The sequence below is a fragment of the Corythoichthys intestinalis genome, chromosome 2 (assembly GCF_030265065.1).
Source record: "Corythoichthys intestinalis isolate RoL2023-P3 chromosome 2, ASM3026506v1, whole genome shotgun sequence".
Classification (NCBI taxonomy): Eukaryota; Metazoa; Chordata; class Actinopteri; order Syngnathiformes; family Syngnathidae; genus Corythoichthys; species Corythoichthys intestinalis.
Window position 1 is genome coordinate 63,954,433 of NC_080396.1, and position 23,327 is coordinate 63,977,759.

Here is a 23,327-nt window from a genome sequence, read left to right on the forward strand (position 1 = left end):
TTGACTACCATTGCCAGGGCCTCAGCCATTTTACCGAACTCCATCTCAGACGCTGGGTCGCCCTTGTTCCAGACCCATGGGTCATTTCAACTCTGTTCAGAGGTTACACTATTCAGTTCAAGCGTCGTCCCCCAAAGTTCAATGGGGTGAAGACAACAGTTGTGTCAGATCCAGGGAAACGTATGGCCCTCAGAAAAGAGATCGTAGAACTCTTACAGAAGGATGCTATAGAGTTGGTTCCCAGTTCAAACCTGTTGAAAGGGTTTTATTCAATTTATTTTCTTGTTCCGAAGAAGGACGGCGGATTTCGCCCTATCCTCGACCTGTGATCACTAAATTGTTACCTCAAGCGTCTAAAATTTCACATGCTTCGCACGACGGACGTTCTCCAATCAATCACTCAAGGAGACTGGTTTACGAGTGTGGATTTAAAGGACGCCTATTTTCACGTGCCAGTGGTACCACACCACAGGCCTTTCCTTCGCTTTGCCTTCGAAGGAAAAGCATACCAATACAGAGTGCTGCCATTCGGCCTCTCTCTTGCTCCCCGGACATTTACTAGATGCATGGCTGCGGCGCTGGCCCCCCTGCAGAGCCGCGGCCTCAGAATTCTTCCTTACTTGGACGATTGGCTTGTGTGTTCACAGACTCGGGAACAAGCTCTCAGCCACACCACGCTGCTGTTGGACCATGTGAAGCAACTAGGTCTCAAGGTAAACCTTTCAAAAAGTCATTTGATTCCCAGCCAACATGTGATTTTCATCGGCATGAGCTTAAGCTCCTTAACTATGACCGCCTCTCCGTCGCCACAAAGGGTGGACGACGTTCTCCGAACGGTCACGCGTGTCAGACACAGTGCGAGTCTGTCATACGGGACCGTCCTCCAGTTGTTGGGGAAACTGACTGCACTATCAGTTGTGGTGCCATTGGGGCTTTTGTTTTTGCGCCCGTTACAGATTTGGATGAACGGTTTGGGATTGGATCCCACCCGACATCAACGCAGACTTGTGACTCTCTCAGGGCGTTGTCATCGACTTCTAAGGCCCTGGATGGACAGGCAGTTCATATGCAAAGGGGTCACGTTAGGTTCTCTTCCCTCACGCCGAGAAGTGGTTGTAACGGATGCGTCGCTTTCAGGCTGGGGTGCAGTGTGGAACCACAGGACGATCAGGGGTGTTTGGTCCCCACTGGAGAGACTTTGTCACATAAATGTATTGGAGCTTCGTGCTGTTCGACTTGGTCTCAAGCATTTTCTCCCTGCGCTGAGTGGAAAGCATGTTCTGGTTCGGTCGGACAATACGTCCACTGTCTACCATATAAACCACCAAGGGGGGACCAGATCTCCTCTCTCACTGGTGGAGGCTCAAAAACTTCTCCTGTGGGCTTTTCCACACCTTCTGAGTCTCAGGGCAGTCCATCTTCCGGGGGTGCGGAACTGTGCAGCAGACTTACTCTCCAGGCAGAAACCACCGCCTGGGGAGTGGAGGTTGAACCCTGCTGTGGTTCAGGAGATATGGGGGAGGTTCGGTGTTGCAGAGGTGGACCTCTTCGCTTCAGAAGCAACCACTCATTGTCAACTGTGGTTTTCCCTTGCGGAACCGAACAGTCCACTAGGTCAGGATGCCCTAGCACACTCATGGCCAGACTCTCTCCTGTATGCGTTTCCGCCTCTTCCTCTCTTAATGGTGACTCTGCACAGAATCAGCCAGAGCAATCACAGGGTGTTGTTGGTCGCTCCGTTCTGGCCAGGAAGAATGTGGTTTCCGTTGATTCTCAAACATCTCAATGGGGATCCTTGGCCTCTGCCCCAGAGAATGGACCTGTTGTCCCAGTTGGAGGGGAGCATCTGGCACCCCCACCCAGAGCGTCTTCACCTGTACCTGTGGCCTCTGAAGGGCCGGACTCTCTGTTAGAGTCCTGTACAGAGGCGGTTGTACAAACTGTACTTGATGCTCGTGCTACGTCCACGAGGGCGCTTTACAGTAACAGGCGGAGACTGTTCAATAAATGGTGTAAGGATCACGATGTGGATCCTGTGCGCTGCTCTGTGCCAATATTACTTAGCTATTTACAAGAACTTCTTGATAAGGGACTTTCTGTATCAACCTTAAAAGTGTACGTGGCTGCGATAGCCACCCACCATGTTTTGGTGGATGGCCGATCAGTGGGCTCTCATTCCCTGGTGTGTCGGTTTTTGAAGGGTGCCCTTCGTCGACGGCCTCCAAGATTACCACGCGTCCCCACGTGGGACCTTCCGTTAGTCCTGGAGGGTTTGTGTTCAACCCCTTTTGAGCCTTTGAATGGGGCTGACCTTAAGTGGGTCACAATAAAAACTGCGTTCCTCCTCGCAATTACTTCAGCGAAGCGAGTGAGTGAATTACATGCTTTATCGATTTCTCCGAACTGTTTAAAGTGGAATCCTGACTGTTCTGGGGTTACATTATGGCCCAATCAGAGTTTTCTACCGAAGAGACTTTCAGCCTTTCACATTAACCAGCCTGTTACCCTGGCTGTGTTTAACGATGTGAGTGAACCTGACGGACATTTGCAAAGTTTGCTATGTCCTGTTCGTATGCTGAAGCACTATATTAGCGTGACTGCAAGCACTCGTAAAACAGATGCTCTTTTTGTATGTTTTGGTGACAAAAATAAAGGCTGCACAGTCTCGAAGCAACGCTTGTCACATTGGGTTGTCGAAGCTATTCTTCAGGCCTATGAATCCAAAGGTCTTCAGCCTCCTAAAGTCACGTGCCATTCCACAAGGAAGATGGCAACTTCCTGGGCGGCACTGAGAGGTGTTCCTCTGAATGACATCTGTTCCGCAGCAACGTGGGCATCGTCTTGTACGTTTGCCCGCTTCTACAGAGTGAATGTGGCAGCTCCTCACCCGGTAGCTTCAGTAGTGCTGTCGGCTTCCTCTCACCGTGACTGATCCTCGGTATGTGTGGTGTCTTCGTGACATTGTTGGTATAAAGTCATCCAGGTGCTAAGCACCGCCCTCTGGCGGTCAGAAGGAATGAAATAGAACGAGAGTTACTTCTGTAACTAAGGTTCTATGAATTCCGGATGACCGCCAGAGCTGCCTGTCACTCAGACTCCCTGCGAGTACATTCCGAAAAGGAACTAGTGCTGGGTGAGCGGGGCTCTTATCGACCTCTGACGTCACCCAGGTCACGTCCAATGGCGTGACTTTGTTGGTATTTTATTCTCGACCTTTGTGCTGCGCACACGTAGATATCCAGGTGCTAAGCACCGCCCTCTGGCGGTCATCCGGAATTCATAGAACCTTAGTTACAGAAGTAACTCTCGTTTTGAATAATGTTGGAAAGGCGAAGTCAGTCTTCTGAATCTGTTTACATTCCCTTCTTTCGCACTGGTAAATGCTATCAGCTAGGCCTGAACGATATATCGTTTAAACATCGCCATCGCGATGTGCGCATGCGCAATAGTCCCATCGCAAGGACGTGCGATAGTTTTTTCATTTCATTTTTATAAATCCACAAACGTTTGTTTTGAGCAAGGAGCGAGAAGGAGAGTGCACACAGTCTGTCATTCTCTCCAGCTCGCAGTCATCCGCTCCTCCCCCTCCCCTGCTAGAGCGGAGTGGAGGGAGGAGGGGCCGAACAGCAGAGCGGAGGGAGGAGGGGCCGTTTTCAAAGTGAAAGCAAGCAATCAAGCAGCACGTTTAATAGGGAAGACTGTCTCCAAAAGGAGTTTTGGAAGTATTTTGGCTATCGACAAGAATATAAGGAACAAAAAACAGCCCTGTTGACAGTGCCTCGCCATGGTTGCCTCAACAAGAAGTAATCCGTCGAACATGTGGGACCATTTAAAACGCAGGTATCTATGCATTCCTGCTACGAGCTTCCCATCAGAGGCTTTTTAGTACAGGTGGGAACATTGTTACGTGCCAACGTTGTTGTCTCAAGCCTGCAATGGTGGATCAACTAGTAGTCTTGGCCAAAAACCTATGAGACCCAGTTGAGAATTGCTGAGCAAGGAAGGTGGACGATATGCAGACAAATACATAAATTTGGGAGTTAAAATGGTTCTGTTATTCATCAGTTATTTGCTGTTATTCGGTTCAATTATTTACAAGTTCAATTGAGTTTCTGTTTCTTTTATATTTAAATTAACTGTAAATCGTATTTTTCAAATAACTATAGTACAGCTGCACATAAAGTTTTGATACTTAATATTTTTTAAATATTTTTACAACTTTGTTGCAGTTTTGCAGTTCTATATTGTTATATTTTGTGTAAACAACTCAGGGGACTAATGCACTTGCACTTTTGACAGATTTAATATTTAAGTTCAAATATGTTGACAACTTTATTGTTTTACTGAGGTTCTTATTTATTGTTATAGTTTGTGAACAACTCTTATTTGTCATATTTAATATTTTTGTTCAAATATGTTTACAACTTTGTTGTTATTTTACCGAAGTTGTTATTTATTGTTATATTTTGTCAAAAACTCAGGGGACGAATGCACCTGCTCTTTTATTTGTCATTTAATGTATTTGCTGCTGTTGAAGTGTCAAATATTGTGTTCAAGAAATTATCTATTTTGTGCAGACATGGCTTCCTGGATCCCTTCATAATAATACAGCAATCTTAATCATTCACAAATGAAACGGTATTATATGAATACACTGTGGTCACGGTGTGTCATGCAAAGTATTTCCAAACAGCTATTCAAGTCATCTAGTGAATATTTCTTAAAAAAATTTTTTTTTTTTTTTTTTTTTTTTTTACTATCGCAATATAATATCGCAATATATTGCACACCTAAAAAAAATCGCAACAATAGTTTTTTCCAATATCGTTCAGGCCTAGTCAGCTAAGCCTGCACAATATATCTTTTGAACATCGCCATCGCAACGTGCCAATGCGCAATAGTCACGTCGCAGGACGTGCTATTTTCTTTTTTTCAACATTTAAACTTTTGTTTTACTTCATGAACGCAGCAAGTGTGCAGATCCTGGATTAAACTCTGTCATAAAAATTAGGGCCGATGGCACCATTTTTCAGAGCATCGGAATCGGGTGAAAAGGATTGGGTTTTTATTTAAAAACAACATACATTCATGTTTTTTCTGCTTCATGCTCGTACAGCACCACAGTGTCTCACTCTCGCTCCTGCTAGGCAGCGCGACCAAACTTTTTTTCTTCGTCAACAGTGCACTGAATGGAGCTATTCAAGTTATTTTGTGAAAATTTTCTAGTTTTAATATTACAATGTAATATCGCAAACTCACCCAAAATCGCAATGATAGTCTTTTCCAATATCGTTCAGGCCTACTATCAGCATTTGACCTCTGTGTTCATGTGTGATTAATTATTGTTATTTACATGTTTATTTGTACTTTAATAAAGAATTTAAGTGTCCCAAAATGTTTTTGTGAGTTAATAAGGGTCAACAAAAATTTCATTGCTAAATTAGTAAAAAATATTAGTCGCCTAATTGTAAAAATAGTCGGCTGACTAATCGGGAGAAAATAAGTCGTTTGGGACAGCCCTACCGGAACATATTTCCTCCACACCCTTCTCACCTTTTTAACCCCTGACCTATTTTCATGCCTGTATAATATATATTGAAAATCATTAAAATTAACATGAGTAGTAGATCGTCGCTAGCTCTTAGTTCTATGCATGTGAGCATTTTTAGGTAAAGGTGAAAAAAAGATTAGTAATTGGTACTGGTGTCAACAATAATCGATGCGGCGATGCATCCCGATGCGGGCCATGGACGATGCGATTCGATGCGGGCAACAAGCCGAATCGATTCAGCACATATTAAAATATATAAGTCCGTTCAAAACTCTTCCAGTGATGCAATGGATTTGGTTTCCCCATTTGTATTATTATTCTCATGTTTACCTGTAGAGGGAGCTACTGTAAAAGAAATGCAGGGGGGACGAGGAACCCAAATTTGCTTCCTCACGGGAGTAACGTCACAGACATGCGCAATTGCGCAGTGCCAATCGAGAAAGCAGAGTGATAAGACATAACAACAATGGCTGAAGCGGAGAAAGAGGGAGTGCGAAAGATTATTGACGCACCAAAGACATTGAAAGCAGGCATATGGAGACATTTTGGCTTCTATGAGGTTGGTGGGAAACTTGACCAAACTTATGCGGTGTGTGTAAAAAAAAAAAAAAAAAAGAAAGCCCTGGTCTCATTCAAAGCACTAATTAAATGCTGTGATGTTTTTTTATTTTTTTTATTTTTATATATATATTACTATTTTCATTTGACTACAACCAGGAATGACACAAGAGCCTATAAAAAGTTGTTTAATGTCTGACCGCTTGTGTTGCCTCATGATTCACGAAAAATATGCTTTGCTTTAGCATTTTAATGCATCCCAGGCTTTAATGCATCATGATGCATTGCCGAATCGAACCGAATCAAATCGTGGCCCTCTGAATCGAATCGAATCGAATCGGATCGTGGCCCTCCGAATCGTAATCGAATCGAATCGTGAGGGCAGTGCCGATGCACACCTCTAGTAATTGGCAGAGTAACTGAATAATGGGAATTTAAAAAGCCAGATAAATAGTCCCATAAAATACATTTAAAAAACACTGAAATCTTAATAGAAATAATACATTGTTTCGATTCAACGTTTTGTAGTGTAGTTTGAAAGACTGACAACCCACAAACCCCAAAGTTGAAGCAAGTGGGAGAAATTACAAGGACACGCACAGTGCTGTAAAATCTGGTGTTGGTTGGGTCATATTCTTAGAAGGAATATTCAGCTTCTGACGACAGAGTCCTATCCAAATCCAAGTTAACAGTACATATTGGTAGAAAGTTAGCTTGCCAACAACAAGGAAAAGCAACACTAAATGTCTCATACCGTTTGACACATTTAATATAAAAGCTTTCAATGCACTGTTTTTTTTTTCAAAAATGGTTTTGCTTTAATATATACATTGCTGGCCAGAAGTATTGGCACCCCTGCAATTCTGTCAGATAATACTCAATTTCTCCTAGAAAATGATTGCAATTACATATGATACTGTAGTAATATCTTCATTTATTTTGCTTGCAATGAAAAAAAAAAAGAGAATGGGGGTTGGGGGGGGGGGGGGCTTAAATCATTACACTTCACATCACTTTACACAAAACTCCAAAAATGGGCCGGACAAAAGTATTGGCACCCTTTGAAAAATCATGTGATACTTCTCTAATTTGTGTAATTAACAGCACCTGTTACTTATCTGTGGCACATAACAGGTGGTGGCAATAACTAAATGACACTTGCAGCCAGTTACAATGGATTAAAGTTGGCTCAACCTCTGTCCCGTGTCCTTGTGTGTACCACATTGTTGTGCATGGAGAAAAGAAAAAAGACCAAAGAACTGTCTGAGGGCTCGAGAAGCAAAATTGTGAGGAAGCATGGGCAATATCAAGGCTACAAGTCCATCTCCAAAGACCTGAATGTTCCTGTGTTTACCGTGCGCAGTGTCATCTAAAGGTGTAAAGCCCATGACACTATGGCTAACCTCCCAAGATGTGGACGGAAAAGAAAAATTGACAAGAGATTTCAACGAAAAATTGTGCGGATGATGGATGAAGAACGACTAACTTCCAAACAAGTTCAAGCTGTCCTGCAGTCCGAGGGTACAACAATGTCAACCCGTACTAACCATCGGCGTATGAATGAAAAGGGACTCAATACCCAGGAAGACCCCACTGCTGAGCCAGAGACATAAAAAGCCAGGCTGGTGTTTGCCAAAGCTTACCTGAGAAAGCCAAAAATGTTTTGGAAGAATGTTCTCTGCTCAGATGAGACAAAAGTAGAGCTTTTGGGGGGAAAAAAAGCATCAACATAGTTTACAGGAAAAAACAACAAGGCCTTCAAAGAAAACACGGTTCCCACAGTCAAACATGGCGGCGATTCCCTGATGTTTTGGGGTTGCTTTGCTAACTCTGGCACTGGACTGCTTGACTGTGTGCATGGCACGATGAAGTCTGAAGACTACCAACAATTTTTGCAGCATAATGTAGGGCCCAGTGTGAGAAAGCTGGGTCTCCCTCAAGAGGTCATGGGTCTTCCAGCAGGACAATGACCCAAAACACACTTCGAAAAGCAATAGAAAATGGTTTAAGAGAAAGCACTGGAGACTTCTCAAGTGGCTAGCAATGAGTCCAGACCTGAATCCCATAGAACACCTGTGGAGAGATCTGAAAATGGCAGTTTGGAAAAAGAACCCTTCAAATCTCAAGAGACGTGGAGCAGTTGGCCAAAGAAGAATGGTCTAAAATTCCAGCAGAGCATTGTAAGAAACTCATTGATGGATACCGGAAGAGCATTTTCGTAGTTATTTTGTCTAAAGTTTGTGCTACAAAGTATTAGCCTGAGGGTGCCAATACTTTTGTCCGTCCCATTTTTGGAGTTCTGTTTAAAATGATAATGATCCCCCCCTTCTCTTTTGTGTTTTTTCATTGCAAGCAAAATAAATGAAGATATTACTACCAAAGCATTTGTAATTGCAATCATTTTCTTGGAGAAATTGAGCATTACCTGACAGAATTGCAGGGGTGCCAGTACTGTTGGCCGGCAGTGTGTATTTTTTCCCCCTCATAAACAAGAACTTTGCTGTCATCTCATCTGCATATATTCTCTGGCTCGAGTTTCTAACTTGCTTTTGATGCATTACTTCTTGACCAGCCTCCCAGGCTCATCAGTTTGCAGCAGAACCCAAGAGGGCCAGTTGTCCTAAATGGTGGGCATGTTCCCCCTATGTACTCCTCATCCCACCACATGCGTCTACCGGGCCCACCACAGGGCAGGATGCCCACAGCTCAGGCAAGACTCAATGGGCAGCAGTATCCTAGCATGATGCAGCCTCATCTACAGCGACAGGTCAGTATGCACAGTGCACAGGAAAATAGCTATTCAATAAAGCCGTGGTGATTTGAAATGGCATTCCTATATATTTTTAAATATATATATTATTTTGTTGTGTCCTCTCTGTTCACTTTAGGCTTTCAAACAGCCAGGTAATGAGTTTTACAGAGAAGGAAACTTGAGAGCACAATATAGACCTATTACTCCTCCCAAAAATGATCGGCGTCCTTTTTTGCTAAAAATAAATGAATAAATAAATAAATCCTGAATAGTTTTACTGTAGACAGCAGTTTGAGATGGTTGACTGGTTGTTAATAAGACAGTTTAGAAGTTAATGTTGTATTGAAAGTTAGCAAATTGCATTTGAAGCATTGTTGAGATTGCACAGGGCTTTTTTTGCACATTCTTAGCCTTTTTTCCTGCTTTACCAAAATCTAGCAAGATGATTTACATAAAATTAATATTCATAATATGTACTTGATGGAAGCCAATTTCAGCATATATTTGTGATGTAAGCAGAAAACCTTTTTCAAGTATGAAAAGACTTGTAATAGAGTAAATAGAACAAAAAAAAGTAAAAATCATAATAACCGTCAATGATCACAGTGGACTTACTATTACATCAAAATAAATGAAGGAGCTTGAATCAAAAATTGTTGATCGAAATAAATACATAAAATGAAATGGATTCATAATTGATGTTTGATCTTGAAAATAATTATTTTGCCTGGCAATGAATGATTCTCACTTGCTGTTAACAATAGCGTATTTAAAATGCCGCTTTTTGAGGAACCAAAAGTAATTGGGAAATTGCCTGCTCAGCTGTTGGCTGAATATTCTACTAATAATCAGTTCATATTAACAGTCTAGAGATCATTTAATGGTGTGCTTTTTGCATTTCAAATCTATTGCTGTTGTCAACTTTATTTGTGAGACCAAAGAGCTTTGACTATCACAGAAGAAAGCCTTTATTTGACTCAACCAATCAGAGACAAAAAGGAAAACATTATTAAGCTCTGCATTAACAAAAGACTGCGAAAACAACTGTAAACTGCTTTTCAAATGTTGACCAGTTCCCGAGCAGATGTTATTTGTTAGCAATACATTTGTAATTTTAGAGACATTTAGGAGTGTTTGTAATTTCATTTTTACACCCTATACCCCTCTTAAATTCAACAACCGATTTCATTTCCAAAGAGTCCAGAGTGTAGCAAAGTGTGCTGGGATTGCGTTTTTAAAAACACATATCACTTGACAATGAATGTAATTTTTCACAAACTCCTTGGTACCGGTAAACATCTTTTTTTTTTTTAACAATATAACAGATTTTGGTAATTTCCATGTACTCTAATAATCATCATTGTATCAAGATTTTTTTTTTTCCCCCAAAACGAACAGGAGAAGCTATGATAAGTATTTGTCAAGCGAGATTTATTTTTTTAATGCAGTCCATATTGATTAACATTAGGTTCCCTTTAGCCATCAATCAAATTTAAAAGTTACCAAATATTACTTTCTTCGCTTACTTATCTACATGTAAGTCTAGACAAGAGAAACGTCTTCTAGATAAGAGACTATACCCCGCCATTTTTCTTTCTGTGTCCAGATGTCGTTAGAATCTGAGATGAGCCACCAAAGATTTCGTTTCTTACTGCATTCTGGGGTTTGGTACCTTTTTCTTACTTTGCCATTTGTGCATTTTGTGAAGCACGTTTGTCATCCAAATGCATGTTCATCAACCATCTTTGCACAGCAAACGTTTTATGTAATCTACCTTCAGAATAATACTCACTGAGACCTTTCTTGTTTTCCCTATATTTCTTATCTCCTCTGTCACCCATTTTGTCTACCTTACTCCTTTTCATTTAGCATTCCAACCCAGGGCATGCAGGCCCCTTCCCAGTGGCGTCAGGCCACAATGCAAACCCCACAAGTCCTACCAGTGCCAGCATGGCAGGAGCACATGCTCATCGAGGCCCTGCCAACCCTGTCATCAGTCCCATTGAGCTCATCCCCACTGTCACCAATCCAGAGAACTTGCCCTGTCTACCAGAGATCCCACCCATTCAGGTGTGCACATTAGAATGTTTTTCCTAGCAAAGTTAAGTGCATCTTGAAAGGACCGTAGGAATAACAGAGGTGGCTTGAGTAGCCAAAATTTTTTACTCAAGTAAGAGTAGCGTAACTTCAAAATATAATGAATTACTCAAGTAAAAGTCATCCAATAAATACTCAAGTGCAAGTAAAACAGTATTTGGTGAAAAGAATACTCAAGTAATTCTTAACATTGTAACTGCTTATGATGTTTAAGTTCTTTTTTTTTTAATGTTCTCAGCACAGTTATCTGTATGAACTGTTATTATTATACTGTACTATAACCTATTACATAAACACATTAAGCCAAAGAAATACACAAAAAAATCATTGGAGGCTAGAGAAAAAAAATCTATAGAAATGAAACGACATTCATCCAAAAAGCATGAGTACCGTCTAGTGCAGAAAACATCTGTCCTTTTTTAAATTAAAAGGCTCATATCACCAGATTTCTGTGGTCAATCGATGCCAAATAAAAACTGGGAGAGAGTTTAAAATCATAGCTTTCGAGTCATGTTAACAGCAGCGCTGTTATATCAAATACATACTTTTTTACAGTGCTTTACACGACATGATTGAACAGGCCACCATGATCATAAAATAGCAAGCTTGTTAATTGTCATGTGATTATTGTTGCAACATCTCATTGATGAAACTGGTAGAGCCACTGTTGGCACCTCTGGCAAAAAAAAAAAAAGTAAAATCTAGTATGTAGAATAAAGAGGAAAAATGTAACGACTAGTGTAGCGGAGTAAGAGTTGCGTTTCTTCACAAATCTACGCAAGTTAAAAAGTATGGCTTTGTAAAAAACTACTTTTAAACGTAATTTTTTCTCAAAGTTTCTCAAGTCAATGTAACTGAGTAAATGAAACGCGTTACTACCCGCCTCTGTGTATAAATATATCCTAATTTGAAATTTTGGCTATGCACATCAACAGAATTCAGCCCTTCCGTATCCCTGCAAGGATTAGTTTATAAAAAAAAGTTCCACAATGTCGCTATTACTGTATTTCCTTTTACTGTTACCGTGAGACTCTAAGTATCAGTGTCAAATCACATGCTATATGTATAATAAGTAGTCACACCCCTGTTAAAATGCCCGTTTTTTGTGGATTTTAAAATGAGGCCAAGATAAGACGGCTTTCCATCCTTTTTTTCACCACTCATTTCAGGTTGGGTCATTATGGAAGCCCCAGACTTCCTTTTATTTTGATTGTTCTTCAGCTAGACCTGTGGCTTTAGAGATGGATGAAGTGTCAATGATTTCATTGAACATCGGTTAAAAGGAGATGCCCTCGCAATTGGACTCCTGCCCACTCCTCCCATATTTTATTCAAAAAAAAAAAAAAAAAAAAAAAAAAAAGAATTTTTATGCCACATTAATGGTGGAAAATGTTTTGAAAGAATTGATCTTGGACTCATTTTGCCATATCAGTAGTGTGTCAACTTTATAGCCATTGTACTTCATAGCCACAATACCTTGTGCAGAACACACTTCACCTGTAAAAAAAAAAAAAAAAAAAAAAAAAAGAAAAAAATTATACAAGTTAAAAGTGCTTGAGTGTAGCGATCTGTTTTGGTGCAAACTCTGTACTCACCCTCATTTATTCTGTACTTGATTAAAACAGTTTTGAGACAATTATTTGAGAAATTCGGCCTATTATTTGTAGAGACGTACTGCAGCATGCCACATTTTGATCAGATGGTCACTCTGCTGTGTGATTAGCTGATCTCCGATGGCAAACATTTTTGAAGTCTGTAAATCTGCTTTAGATTATTGTTCTGCATTTATCTCAAACACCCGCAAAATTGTAACACGATTGTGCATTTGTTTCCCTAGCTGGAAGATGCAGGTTCTAGCAACCTTGGCAGCCTCTTGACTCGCTACATCGCAGCCAGCACGCAACACCAGTCAGGTTCTAGGGACATGAACCCCTCCCCTGGACTTTCCATACACTCACCTGGATCCTCAGGTACCCAAATCCTTACAGTATGTTGTTATTGCTGACTGCAAACATGTTTGCATGTTTATCTCACATTAATTTATCATACCGCTCTTTGATCTCAGACCCACTTTGCATACAGTATTATGTAAATTGCCATATTATATCTTATATTATTCCTTCTGCAGGTCTCTCCAATGCACACACACCAGCACGACCCTCCAGCACATCCAGCACAGGTAGCAGAGGCAGGTGAGGTGTCATTGTCGCGCTTTTTTCGAATTTCCTGGAACAAGTACAGTGGTACCTCACATACGGAGTCGATTCGTTCCAGGACCTTGTTTGTAAGTCGAAATGGTCATATGTCAAGCTGGATTTTCCCATACGAATACATTATAATTCCATTAATTCATTCTACAGACCGAAAACCTACACTAAATCCTTAATAAATTCTGCTGGTACTATTGCAAATAGCAATTACACAGAGCAGAACAAATAAATTATGAATAAAAATTGAATTGATACTATAATAATAGTAATAATAACAACTGTAATAATGTAACGAATCGGGCTCTAATGTGGCTAATGTGTTTTATGTAGTATACCTGAACGCACCACATGGCTGACATGACAGAGTGAAAGAGGACTTTTTACTTTCACTTTTCTTGTTCAGCTGCGGTGGACAGTAGGCATGTTGTGCTAGTTCTGAAATAAATGATAAAAAAAACTGACGAAGCTGGCGATTTTAGGCGATATTACAATCATAATAATTGTCACCTTAACTTATAAAGACTGGCGAACGGAAGTCGGAGGAGGACCGTCGAGATCGTAGACATTCTACGGCCGTATTGTCGAGCCAGTTCATGGACACGCACACCACGCTCATATTTTGCGATCATTCTCATCTTCCTTTCAATGGAAAGCCTCACCTTTTTCATTTTTTTCACCACCTGCACTTACATCTTTGGAACCAATGTTGATTTCTCTCACAAGAAAATCGGCCGTTCGTCCGTCTTGCTGGAAAACAAAGAAACTCCGGCGCTGTCATAAATCGTCGTATTTCGAGCATTTTACGTCAGATGTCGAAAAGATCGTGTGTCGAAGCGATCGAATGTCGAGGTACCACTGTACTACTTAGAGGCCATTTTTATTTGACGCATTTACTCAAGTAGCATCTTAATATAACAATTCAATTTTCTGTTTATCCAAAGACATTTTTCTGGGTGTGACCCTCAACACCAATTGTAATTCCTTCCTTTATGCCGTTCCAAAATGTGCGGCCACGTTCGCGCTTCATATTACGTTTTGCTCTTCATATTACGTTTTGCTCATCTGCTCATTTTTTATTTTGCAACTAAAGGTGTTTTTTTTTTTCTCTCTTCTGGCTCACTCAAGTTGTAGCTCTGCAGGCAGAACAGCAGGTGGAGGTACTGTGGAACCTGTCCGGGTCAAACAGGAGCCTGGTTCAGATGACTCGTATGGGTGCCCAGGTTCTTCCACAAAGTTGGAGCGAGGGCAAGACTCTGGGAGAAGTGCTTGCATGGTATGAACAACTGCAACTAGTGTTGTAGTTGGAGAGATGCTCGGCTAGGCTGTTTTCAGTGTGTCATTAAAAGTGGCCTTGAGCAAGGCACCAGCCACCCTCACCTTCCAGATCTTGAGAGCACAGTTTGCTTGGCCTTTTCACTGGCATCTTTTCATGCTGCCCTGCATACTGTATATATGATCTGGCCTTTCTTTGTGGTGTGCAATGAAAATATACAGCAGTTTATGAGTTAATTTCTCCCTGAGGTGTTAGAAAAAGTATTGAAAATATTAACAATTTTAACAAGTTATTATTATTATTATTTTTTTTTTAGTAGGACAGAATATTCGACTTTTTTCTCAGTGTCAGTTTTGGGTTAGACCAAAATCTCTTCCAGTATGTTGGTGGACCTTTTAATCAGATTTCCAGACCACTTTTGGTTATCTTACAAAATCATTGGGTAACCTGTTATAAGGTCAAAATTCATAAAATTAGTTTCTAGCTGTACCTTTTAAATTAAGTTGATAAGGTTTTTCTTATTATAATAGGGGTCATGTTTCTTTGCAAGCAAGACGGTCCTGCCTGATTCATCATGCAGTACCGTCTTGACGACCTCAAAGCGTCCAACCATTCTCAGACTTCTGATGGCTCGGGCCAATCAGCGAAAGAGGCGGGAGTTGCACACTTGACATCACCTGGAAGCAACTATCTGGTTGAATACACTGGCGGCGTGTAAAGGGATTCTAGTGGATTGGTCAATTTCAGAAGTTTTTTCAGAAATAAACTCAATTTCCTCATAAAAAGAGAAGCAAAGAGCATAACTAAAAGCATTTTTGACGGGAAGTGATGCTTTGCTCTTTTCCTGATGAATACGTAATGCTGCTGCCTAACATGGATTGGTCAGTGATGAGTGTAAAGAGGAGCTATTGTCCAAAATCCGCAGCCATATATATTTTTTAAGGTCCCTCGCATGAAAAAGGTTTCAATCGGAACTTTCCCAGATGGATGTGTAAAATAGTTCCCTGGCAGCTATATGGAACAACAAATCTGGGGTACCAGGTTAGGGGGTCATGACTATCAATAAGGTACAGGGTATCAACCAAAAAGACTCATTTTCTGACATAGTTCATAGTTCTGAAATTTAATTTTGTACAATTTCAAATTATTTGAAGGTTTGTCAACCATTTGCTTTATGATATATACATAGCTATGAAATCACACTTGTCTTTATCCTCCCAACAGATGAGCAGCCCAGAGGGAAGCACAATTGAGAAAATTAAAGCGGAGCTTGAATCTGAGAGCTCTTGTTCTGGAGTCAACGGCTCCGGTTCACAGCTAACCAATGGATATATGGCCAAAGGGCAAGCAACTACAACGGGCAATCCCAACGGGAAGGAGGATGACCCTAATGAAGACTGGTGTGCAGTTTGCATCAATGGTGGCGACTTGTTATTATGTTGCGACCGCTGTCCTAGAGTGTTCCACATGAAATGCCATGTGCCCACCATCGAAATCTTCCCCAAGTAAGTAGTCCATGAAAGACTAATGTGGATGACTTATGTGCTTTTGATTTCAATGTTCTTTGTTTATATTTTAACTACGTTTTTTTAAATTGATTTCTCAGGGGAGATTTTCTGTGCACATTTTGCCGGAGTATATCTACCCCTGAGATTATGTACTGTCATGAGAGTAGGAAAGAGGTTGGAGAAAATGCCCTGAAACCCGAGGACCAGAGGGTATGTACTGCTTTCACATCCATGGTAAGCTTGACCACCTTCCTGTATGACAAATTTAATTCTGTTGTTGTCTTTCTACAGAAATGTGAGCGCCTCCTACTCTACATCTTCTGTCATGAGCTCAGTGTAGGCTTCAGGGAGCCTGTCCCGAGCTCTGTGAGTTGCCATGCAGGACACAAGCACACCCACATACATTACAATTCAAACTCCAACTATCTACTTCCACGTCACCGGGGCTGGGTTGCAGAGTCAGCAGTCTGGTCTGTGATGCCCAGACTTCCCTGTCCGCACACTTCCTTCTGCCCTTCTGGAGGGGATCCCGAGATGTTCACAGCCTGAGAGATATAGTCCCTCCAGCATGTCCTCGGAATGCCTCGTGGGCCTCTACCCAGTGGGATGTGCTCAGAACACCCCACAATGGAGGTGTCCTGGAGGCATTACTACCAGATGTCTGAGCCACCTCAGCTGAATCGCCTCGATTTGGAAGCGCAGCGTGTCTACTGCATGCTCCTCCCAAATGACTGAGCTTCTCACCCTCCCTCTTAAGGAGCGCCCACCTACTTTGCGGAGAAAGTTTGTTTCGACTGCTTGTATTCGTGACCTTGGCGTTTCAGTCATGACCCAAATCTTATGACCATAGGTGAAGGTGGAATCATAGATCGACCGGTAAATGAAGAGATTTGTCTTTCAACTCTGCTCCTTTTTCACCACAACAGTCTGATATCCGTTCGCTCGAGACGCTGCAACAATCTGTCTATCGCATGTTTCATTCGTCCCTCACTCTTGAACAACACCCTGAAATACTTAAAACTCCTCCAATTGAGGCAAGGACATGCCACCGACATGAAGAGGGCTCCTCTCGAGTGACTGAGGCAACTTTTTCTAGTGGAGAAACTTGGCCTCGGATTTGGAGATGGTGATCTTCATGCCACTCACTTCAGTCTTTGCTGCTAACCATCCTAGTGCACACTGAAGGTCCCGGCTTGATGGAGCCAACAGGACATCATCAGCTGCAAACAGCAGATATCCTGTGGTCCCTGAACCAGAGCCGCTCTGACCCCTGGCTGTGTCTAGAAATTCTGTCCAGAAAAATGATGAACAGAACCGTGACAAGGGGCAACCTTGGCATAGGCTAGTGTGCACTTGGATCAAGTTCTGATTACTGCCGGGCAATTCAAAGATCCTGATCAGGTCATATCGGAAACTGACTACCTTCAGCAAAGGGCCTTGGACCCATATTTCTGCAGCACCCCCCAGATTACGCCAGAAAGGGCACGGTCAAACGCCTTCTCCAGGTCCAGAAAACACATGTGAACTGGTTGGCCGAACTCTTATAATCCCTCGAGCACCAAATGGGGGCACGGTGTTGTGCTGGTCCTGTGTACAGATAATGCAGAGGTATGTCAACCAAGGCAGTTCCTACAACATCTAGAGATTTGAGGTACTCAGGATGGATCTCATCCACTCCAGGAAACATGCAAATAAGGAGCTTGCTAACCACCTTGGCTCAGAGTCCCCAGTCTTTGCTTCCTCATCAGATGATGTGATGATCAGATTAGAGAGATCCTCGAAGTACTACTTCCACCAGCCTATCCAGTACCCATCACAGGGACTTCCAAGAACGCTGGGTAATCTGCACTGCTGTTTACGCCCACAGGCCGCCTAAATCAGCGGGGTGAAATCTCAACACATGACGGCTGTGCTAGGGGGCGATGAGCAAGCCCACACCAGTTTGCCGCCTCCCCTCCTAGGCAATGCCAGAAAGGACCTTTTTGATAGTCCCCCAGACAGCATATCTACTAGGATCATACGGGCGCTCAAACTTCCACGCCACAATAAAGTGGCCATTCCTAAGAGAGCAATTCAACATTTAATTTCTACTTCAAATATTTGGTGTTTGTCAACTAAATGAAATGTGAATCACTTTGACGCTAGCTTGAGATTTGGACATTTTCCAATGTGAAATAACGGTACAATTTTTTATGACAAAACATTTCAAAATCCATTTTCTTCATTGGTTTGTGTGTGTGTTTTCTTTTTTTCCAAGTCACCATCCACACTGTTTATCATCACAAGTTTGACCTTTTTTCCCTTTCAGGTGCCAAACTACTACAGAATTATCAAGCACCCTATGGACCTGAAAAAAGTGAAGAAAAAGCTGCAACTACAGAACTCCCCGTATTACAAGTCCATAGAGGAATTTGTGTGGGACATGCGCATGATCTTCCAAAATTGTGCAAGGTATAATGAGGTGAGCAGCATGATTTTTTTTTTTAGCCTGCTGTGGGAATAACATCTGGTGACTGCATGCATTTTTTGGGGAGGTTAGTAACAAAAATGACAGTAGCAGAGGGAGAGAATAATCCACATAAAACAGACCTCAGTTAAGATCATGAAAATAGAAAGCATGTAGTATTAACTTGAATACGAGGAGAAGTTGATGGTAAAGTGGGCTAGTTCACACTAACCAACTTACCATTGTGCAAATAGTCCATTTCAGCCCCCAAAACAAGAGATATTATCTGTATGTTTCTGGTTGGATACTATTGAATTTTAATTCGGCAGTCTCCTTATCCCTCCATCAGTATAGCTATTCTATATACAGTTTATTCTTATCACGGGGTGTGTGTGTGTGTGCTGAAATCTGTCCCAGTAGACATCAGGCAACAGGCAGGGTTCACCCTAGACTGATTCCCAGCCAATCGCAGCAGTCAACATTTTAAAACCTTTATTAACTTGCTTTTAAGATCTTAACATTTCTTTCCTTCTTTCTGTTTAAACACTTATTTGTGGAAAAGTGAAGTATACTGATACTGTGAATTGTAAAAATATATTTAAAAAAAAAAAAAATTGTGCGACAATCTTTACTGACTTGTCTCTTTGTGTTAAAGAGATTTGTTTACTAATTTCTGATCTCACTATAAATTTTAAGTTCAGTTTTAGTGTTCAGATGCCTTCTGTGGTGGTACCACAAAAAAAAAAAAAAAAAAAAACACTTGCAGAGTTAAACCTCTAGTCTTGTGATGTTGGCCTCAGAGTTTAGTAGCAGGTAGTTAGTTTTTCTAAACCCAAGGTAACTCTCAACCATGTTTTTAAGAAATCACAAAGTTAAGTAGGTGTGGTCTTAACAACACTCAAACGGAATGTTTCTCTTCCTATCGGACGACACTGGGATAGCCTGGAGGCGGTGCACCATGCACAAGAGTTCCAATCTGTTCTTACCTCACCTGTCTATGATGTGAAGTCTTTTCTCCCCCTGCTACTTGACTGTCTGTGTTGTAATGTTATTGCCCCTTTTTAGATGTCTCGAATAATCCAGGTTTATGCTGAGGATAAAGCGATTAAAAATCAGGTAAGATGTTTGTAATAAAGCACAAAGGTCACTTCCCCTCCCACTGAGGCTTTTAAGAAATGTTTTTATTGCCTTTGCGCTGGGATTGTTCTATTTGATTTCACTTACTGGCCTCTTGAGTGTGAGTATTGTTTTTGTTCTGTATAAAAGATGGGAATATTTGTGTAAAATGGAACTTGACCACTCTGCCATAGCAGTTATAACTTGAAGTCGATTAATCTTTGTGTTTTGGCAAGAAGTGAGATGCTTCATTAAAATCAACAGGTGGTGGATTCACACAGCAAACGAGCAGCATTGCCTTAAGCGAGTGGCCTTATGTGACTCAAAATGAGCTTAGTGGTACGTTCACTTGCAAAATACACAAGGATTTTCAAAGAAAACAAAATCACAAGTGCAAAGACTTCAGCTAAGGCCAAGAGATTGTTTAGCCATTCAGTTTTATTTATTGTGTTAGACTGCTATAAATGGTTGGTGAAGCTGTCATTGATATTGCAATAGTCTAGGTTGGTCAAACAGACGGAGTTCAGTATGATTGCCAGCTTTAACGGCATAGTGTGGCACCTATGGTGGCCAAGGCTGTGCATACATACCAAGAAAAATGTTTCCGGAAGCCACAATGGGTTGGGCATCTGGGATGTTCTTGTATGGAAAGACAGGATATTACTAAAGGTGTGTGAAATTTTCTAATTCTTAGATAATTCGCTATTTGCCCGTGGAAGATTCGAGAACGATTCACAAACATCCTTATTCCAATTATTGAAATATGCCAAGTAAAGCAAAACTAAAACAGTCAGCGCGGTCTTCGGGACGTAATTAGGAACGGACCGCGAGTACATGTCATCCACAACTCTTGCCCCTAGATCCAAAGCATGCATACAAGCATGACTGACCTAACCAACCATAGCTGGAGGGGGTATGCATCAATAATCGATTTATAATCGAATCGTAGCCTCTGAATCACAATCGAATCGTGTGGTGCCCCAAGATTCACACCTCTAGATATTACTGCTGTGTGTACGCCAAGGTTGAACCTCAGGCTGGGCTATGATCTCGATTCTTTTCACGATTTTTTTCCAAGCTTGTTTTTTTCTATTTTATTTTATTTTTTAAATTGGCATTTTTCAAAATTCTGCAATGAAAACATAAGAAAACAGAAATTAGTATAAAATTTTATTTACATAAGTAATTTATTTTAAGAGTTAAATAAGCCAAATTAAGCTAAATTTAGTGTCTTCAATTGTGTATTAGTATTAATCTAACTTGCTATCTAAACCTTACATTATTTTGTGTTTTAATGCACAGTGCATTTGGTGTTCCAGTTTAACAAATAGATTGTGATAAACTGATTGAAAACCAACATTTGACTCTTTTTGATGAATATTTTACTATCTGAAAAACTACAGTCAATTTCTATCTCTACCATGTTTGCTCGATTAAATCTGTCACCGCTGATCACCAAGAGTGACATTTTGTTTTTAAATCGACAATTTCGATCTAGAACTCACCTACCTCTCATTGAGCCAGGGCTGCCCTCTCAACGCACCTTTTTAACCACATTTAATTTGTCTTCTCCTCTTCAACCCTTCCTGTCCCCATCTATCTTCTCACCCTTCCCCGACAGGACGGATCAGAGATGGCAGTCTCCGGTAAAGCTGTGAGTTTGTTCTTTGAGGAGAAGATGAAGGAAATCTTCCCGGGACAGAGCTTCCCAGAACCGCATGAACTGGAAGCCGCGGACTTTGAAGAGAATGACAAGGATGGCGAGGAAACGGAGGATTCTGAGGATGACTTCATTCCACCCCGACGCAAACGGTTAAAAGTAGATGCAGTTGAGAAATTGGTCCACATCAAGTGAGAAGGAAAGCTGTTGTGTCTGATTTCATGAACATTTCACTATTTGCCTCTTCAGATTTTCAAGTTGAATTTATTTGACAGCTGTAAAGATTTTTTTTTTCCAATTTAGATCAAGCATTTTCATTTGTATATTTGTCGTGACAATTTCTTTATAAAACAATCCTACCAACCGATGAGTAACATACAGTATCTTTTTTTCTGATTTGGATACTGTCAAGTGTTGACTTGATGACATCTGTGTATAAGAGTAACTTAGCCCACTGAATGAAAGTATTACTATAATATTCATGACTGGGTGCATCGTCAACCGAAATATATTAAAGGAAATATATGTTGTAAAATTGGGCTTGTGGGCGTGCTCAAGTCGGATCTGCTTTTGTTTTATTTTTCAGCACTATTGGATTGGTACAGACAGATTTTGTGCCATGACGAGGTCTGTTTTATTTCCAAAATTTTGGGTGTTCGTGTGCACTTAAATTTGGCCAGAGATCCATCCATTCTCTAACGTGATGTCCTCAAGGGGGCGCTGGAGTTGAACAAGGCTGTCTTTTACCAGCCAATCTGCAAGTGGAAAACAGATCATGGATTAAATTTTATTAGTTGATCTTTCAACCACAACCCACATGCTACCATCATGCTAAAACTGTACATTTGAAAATGTATGTACAGGTAATACTGTGGCTGCTGTCATGCAATATTAGCTGTGCAATTATATACTGTAATTTTATTTAATCAATAGGTTTGCAGATTCACATTTGATTACTGTTGCTCACACTGGCTCTCCGTGGGTTACAGCTCTTGCAGTGCACAAACTGCAATTAAGTATAACAAGGGCAAACACCACTTTATTTTGGGTGTCCGTGAGCATGCCTACCATCTGGGCCAGTATTAACTAGGTACTTGAACAAACAAGCGAGAAATAAAACCAACGGACACCAATGCGCAAAGGTAACCTGTGTAAAATGGGAAGTTTATATTTTTGCACTCAATATTTGGATGATTAACATTTTGGCAACAAAAATCTGGGGGTTAAAACTCATTCTAAATGAACTACGACCGCCTGGCTCCCGCTCTAAATGGCATCACTCCAGAGACATGAAAAGCACAACCGTAGAGTGCATGCCCTCTATTGGCTAACTTGGAACCTACATGGAATGCTAAGTCCGCAATTCATGTATTTAATCAGCCCTGGGACAAAAATCGGACTTTGCCAATCAAATGCATATACATTCTTAGAATATACCAAATTTCTAATCCATCCACAAATAATGGAATAGTAGCAATTAAAACCGCAATGGGCCTTTCACAAAAGCTCTGCTCCTTTGTAGCAAGATATCAAGGCAAAAGAATACAGATTGAACACTTACAGCAAGCAAGGGTAGGGATACTAAGGTGTCCGTTCACAAAATGTTACATGGAGAATAAAGGTGCTTATTAGAACACTGTTGATTTAAAAAGAAGCATCACTTTAATGTTAGCACACTGATAAAACGGACTGCAAAGACATGAAATCTGTATAATTGTTATTTTGGAGACATTTAGGTGGGACTGATCTAAAATCACAGAAATGCAAAGAAAACTGCTTTTGGCAGTTATACCAAACAATAAAACATGACAGGTTTTACACATCCATCAGGCTACTGCATTACACATACTGTAACAAGGCATACATGAGAAACTGATTTTCATTCAAAACTATTTTTTCAGTGATGTGCAAAATAAGTTAACAAAACACCATACAGTAATCCCAACCTCCTAATTTTTATTTTCCCTCATTTCCTCACATTTAAATACAAAACCTAAATTTCAAGTACTAAAGAACATAGGATGTACAATACATTAAAATTGATGTTAATGAAAACATTGACTTAATATTTTTTAAAAAGTATATAAACTAAAAAAAAAAAAAAGACTTCCATTATGCACAGTGAAATGGAATCTATTATGATGATAACGCAAACA

At 40.8% G+C, this 23,327-nt stretch overlaps 1 protein-coding gene across 3 annotated transcripts in view; it reads left to right on the forward strand.

Annotated features, from left to right (window-relative positions):
- Positions 1-21,534, forward strand: part of trim33 (tripartite motif containing 33) — an 88,420-nt gene extending 66,886 nt beyond the window's left edge. Inside the window, exons 10-21 of one of the 3 annotated variants that reach the window (XM_057855591.1) lie at positions 8,682-8,876; positions 10,468-10,524; positions 10,731-10,931; positions 12,796-12,928; positions 13,087-13,150; positions 14,294-14,441; positions 15,666-15,946; positions 16,048-16,159; positions 16,241-16,315; positions 18,258-18,410; positions 19,461-19,511; positions 21,133-21,534. In XM_057855591.1, coding sequence (XP_057711574.1) covers positions 8,682-8,876; positions 10,468-10,524; positions 10,731-10,931; positions 12,796-12,928; positions 13,087-13,150; positions 14,294-14,441; positions 15,666-15,946; positions 16,048-16,159; positions 16,241-16,315; positions 18,258-18,410; positions 19,461-19,511; positions 21,133-21,366 — 1,704 coding nt within the window. In that variant the 3' untranslated portion in view covers positions 21,367-21,534. The remainder of the gene's footprint in view (positions 1-8,681; positions 8,877-10,467; positions 10,525-10,730; positions 10,932-12,795; positions 12,929-13,086; positions 13,151-14,293; positions 14,442-15,665; positions 15,947-16,047; positions 16,160-16,240; positions 16,316-18,257; positions 18,411-19,460; positions 19,512-21,132) is intronic. The other 2 variants (XM_057855600.1, XM_057855609.1) reach the window with 2 other exon arrangements.
- The last annotated feature ends 1,793 nt before the right edge of the window (positions 21,535-23,327 follow it).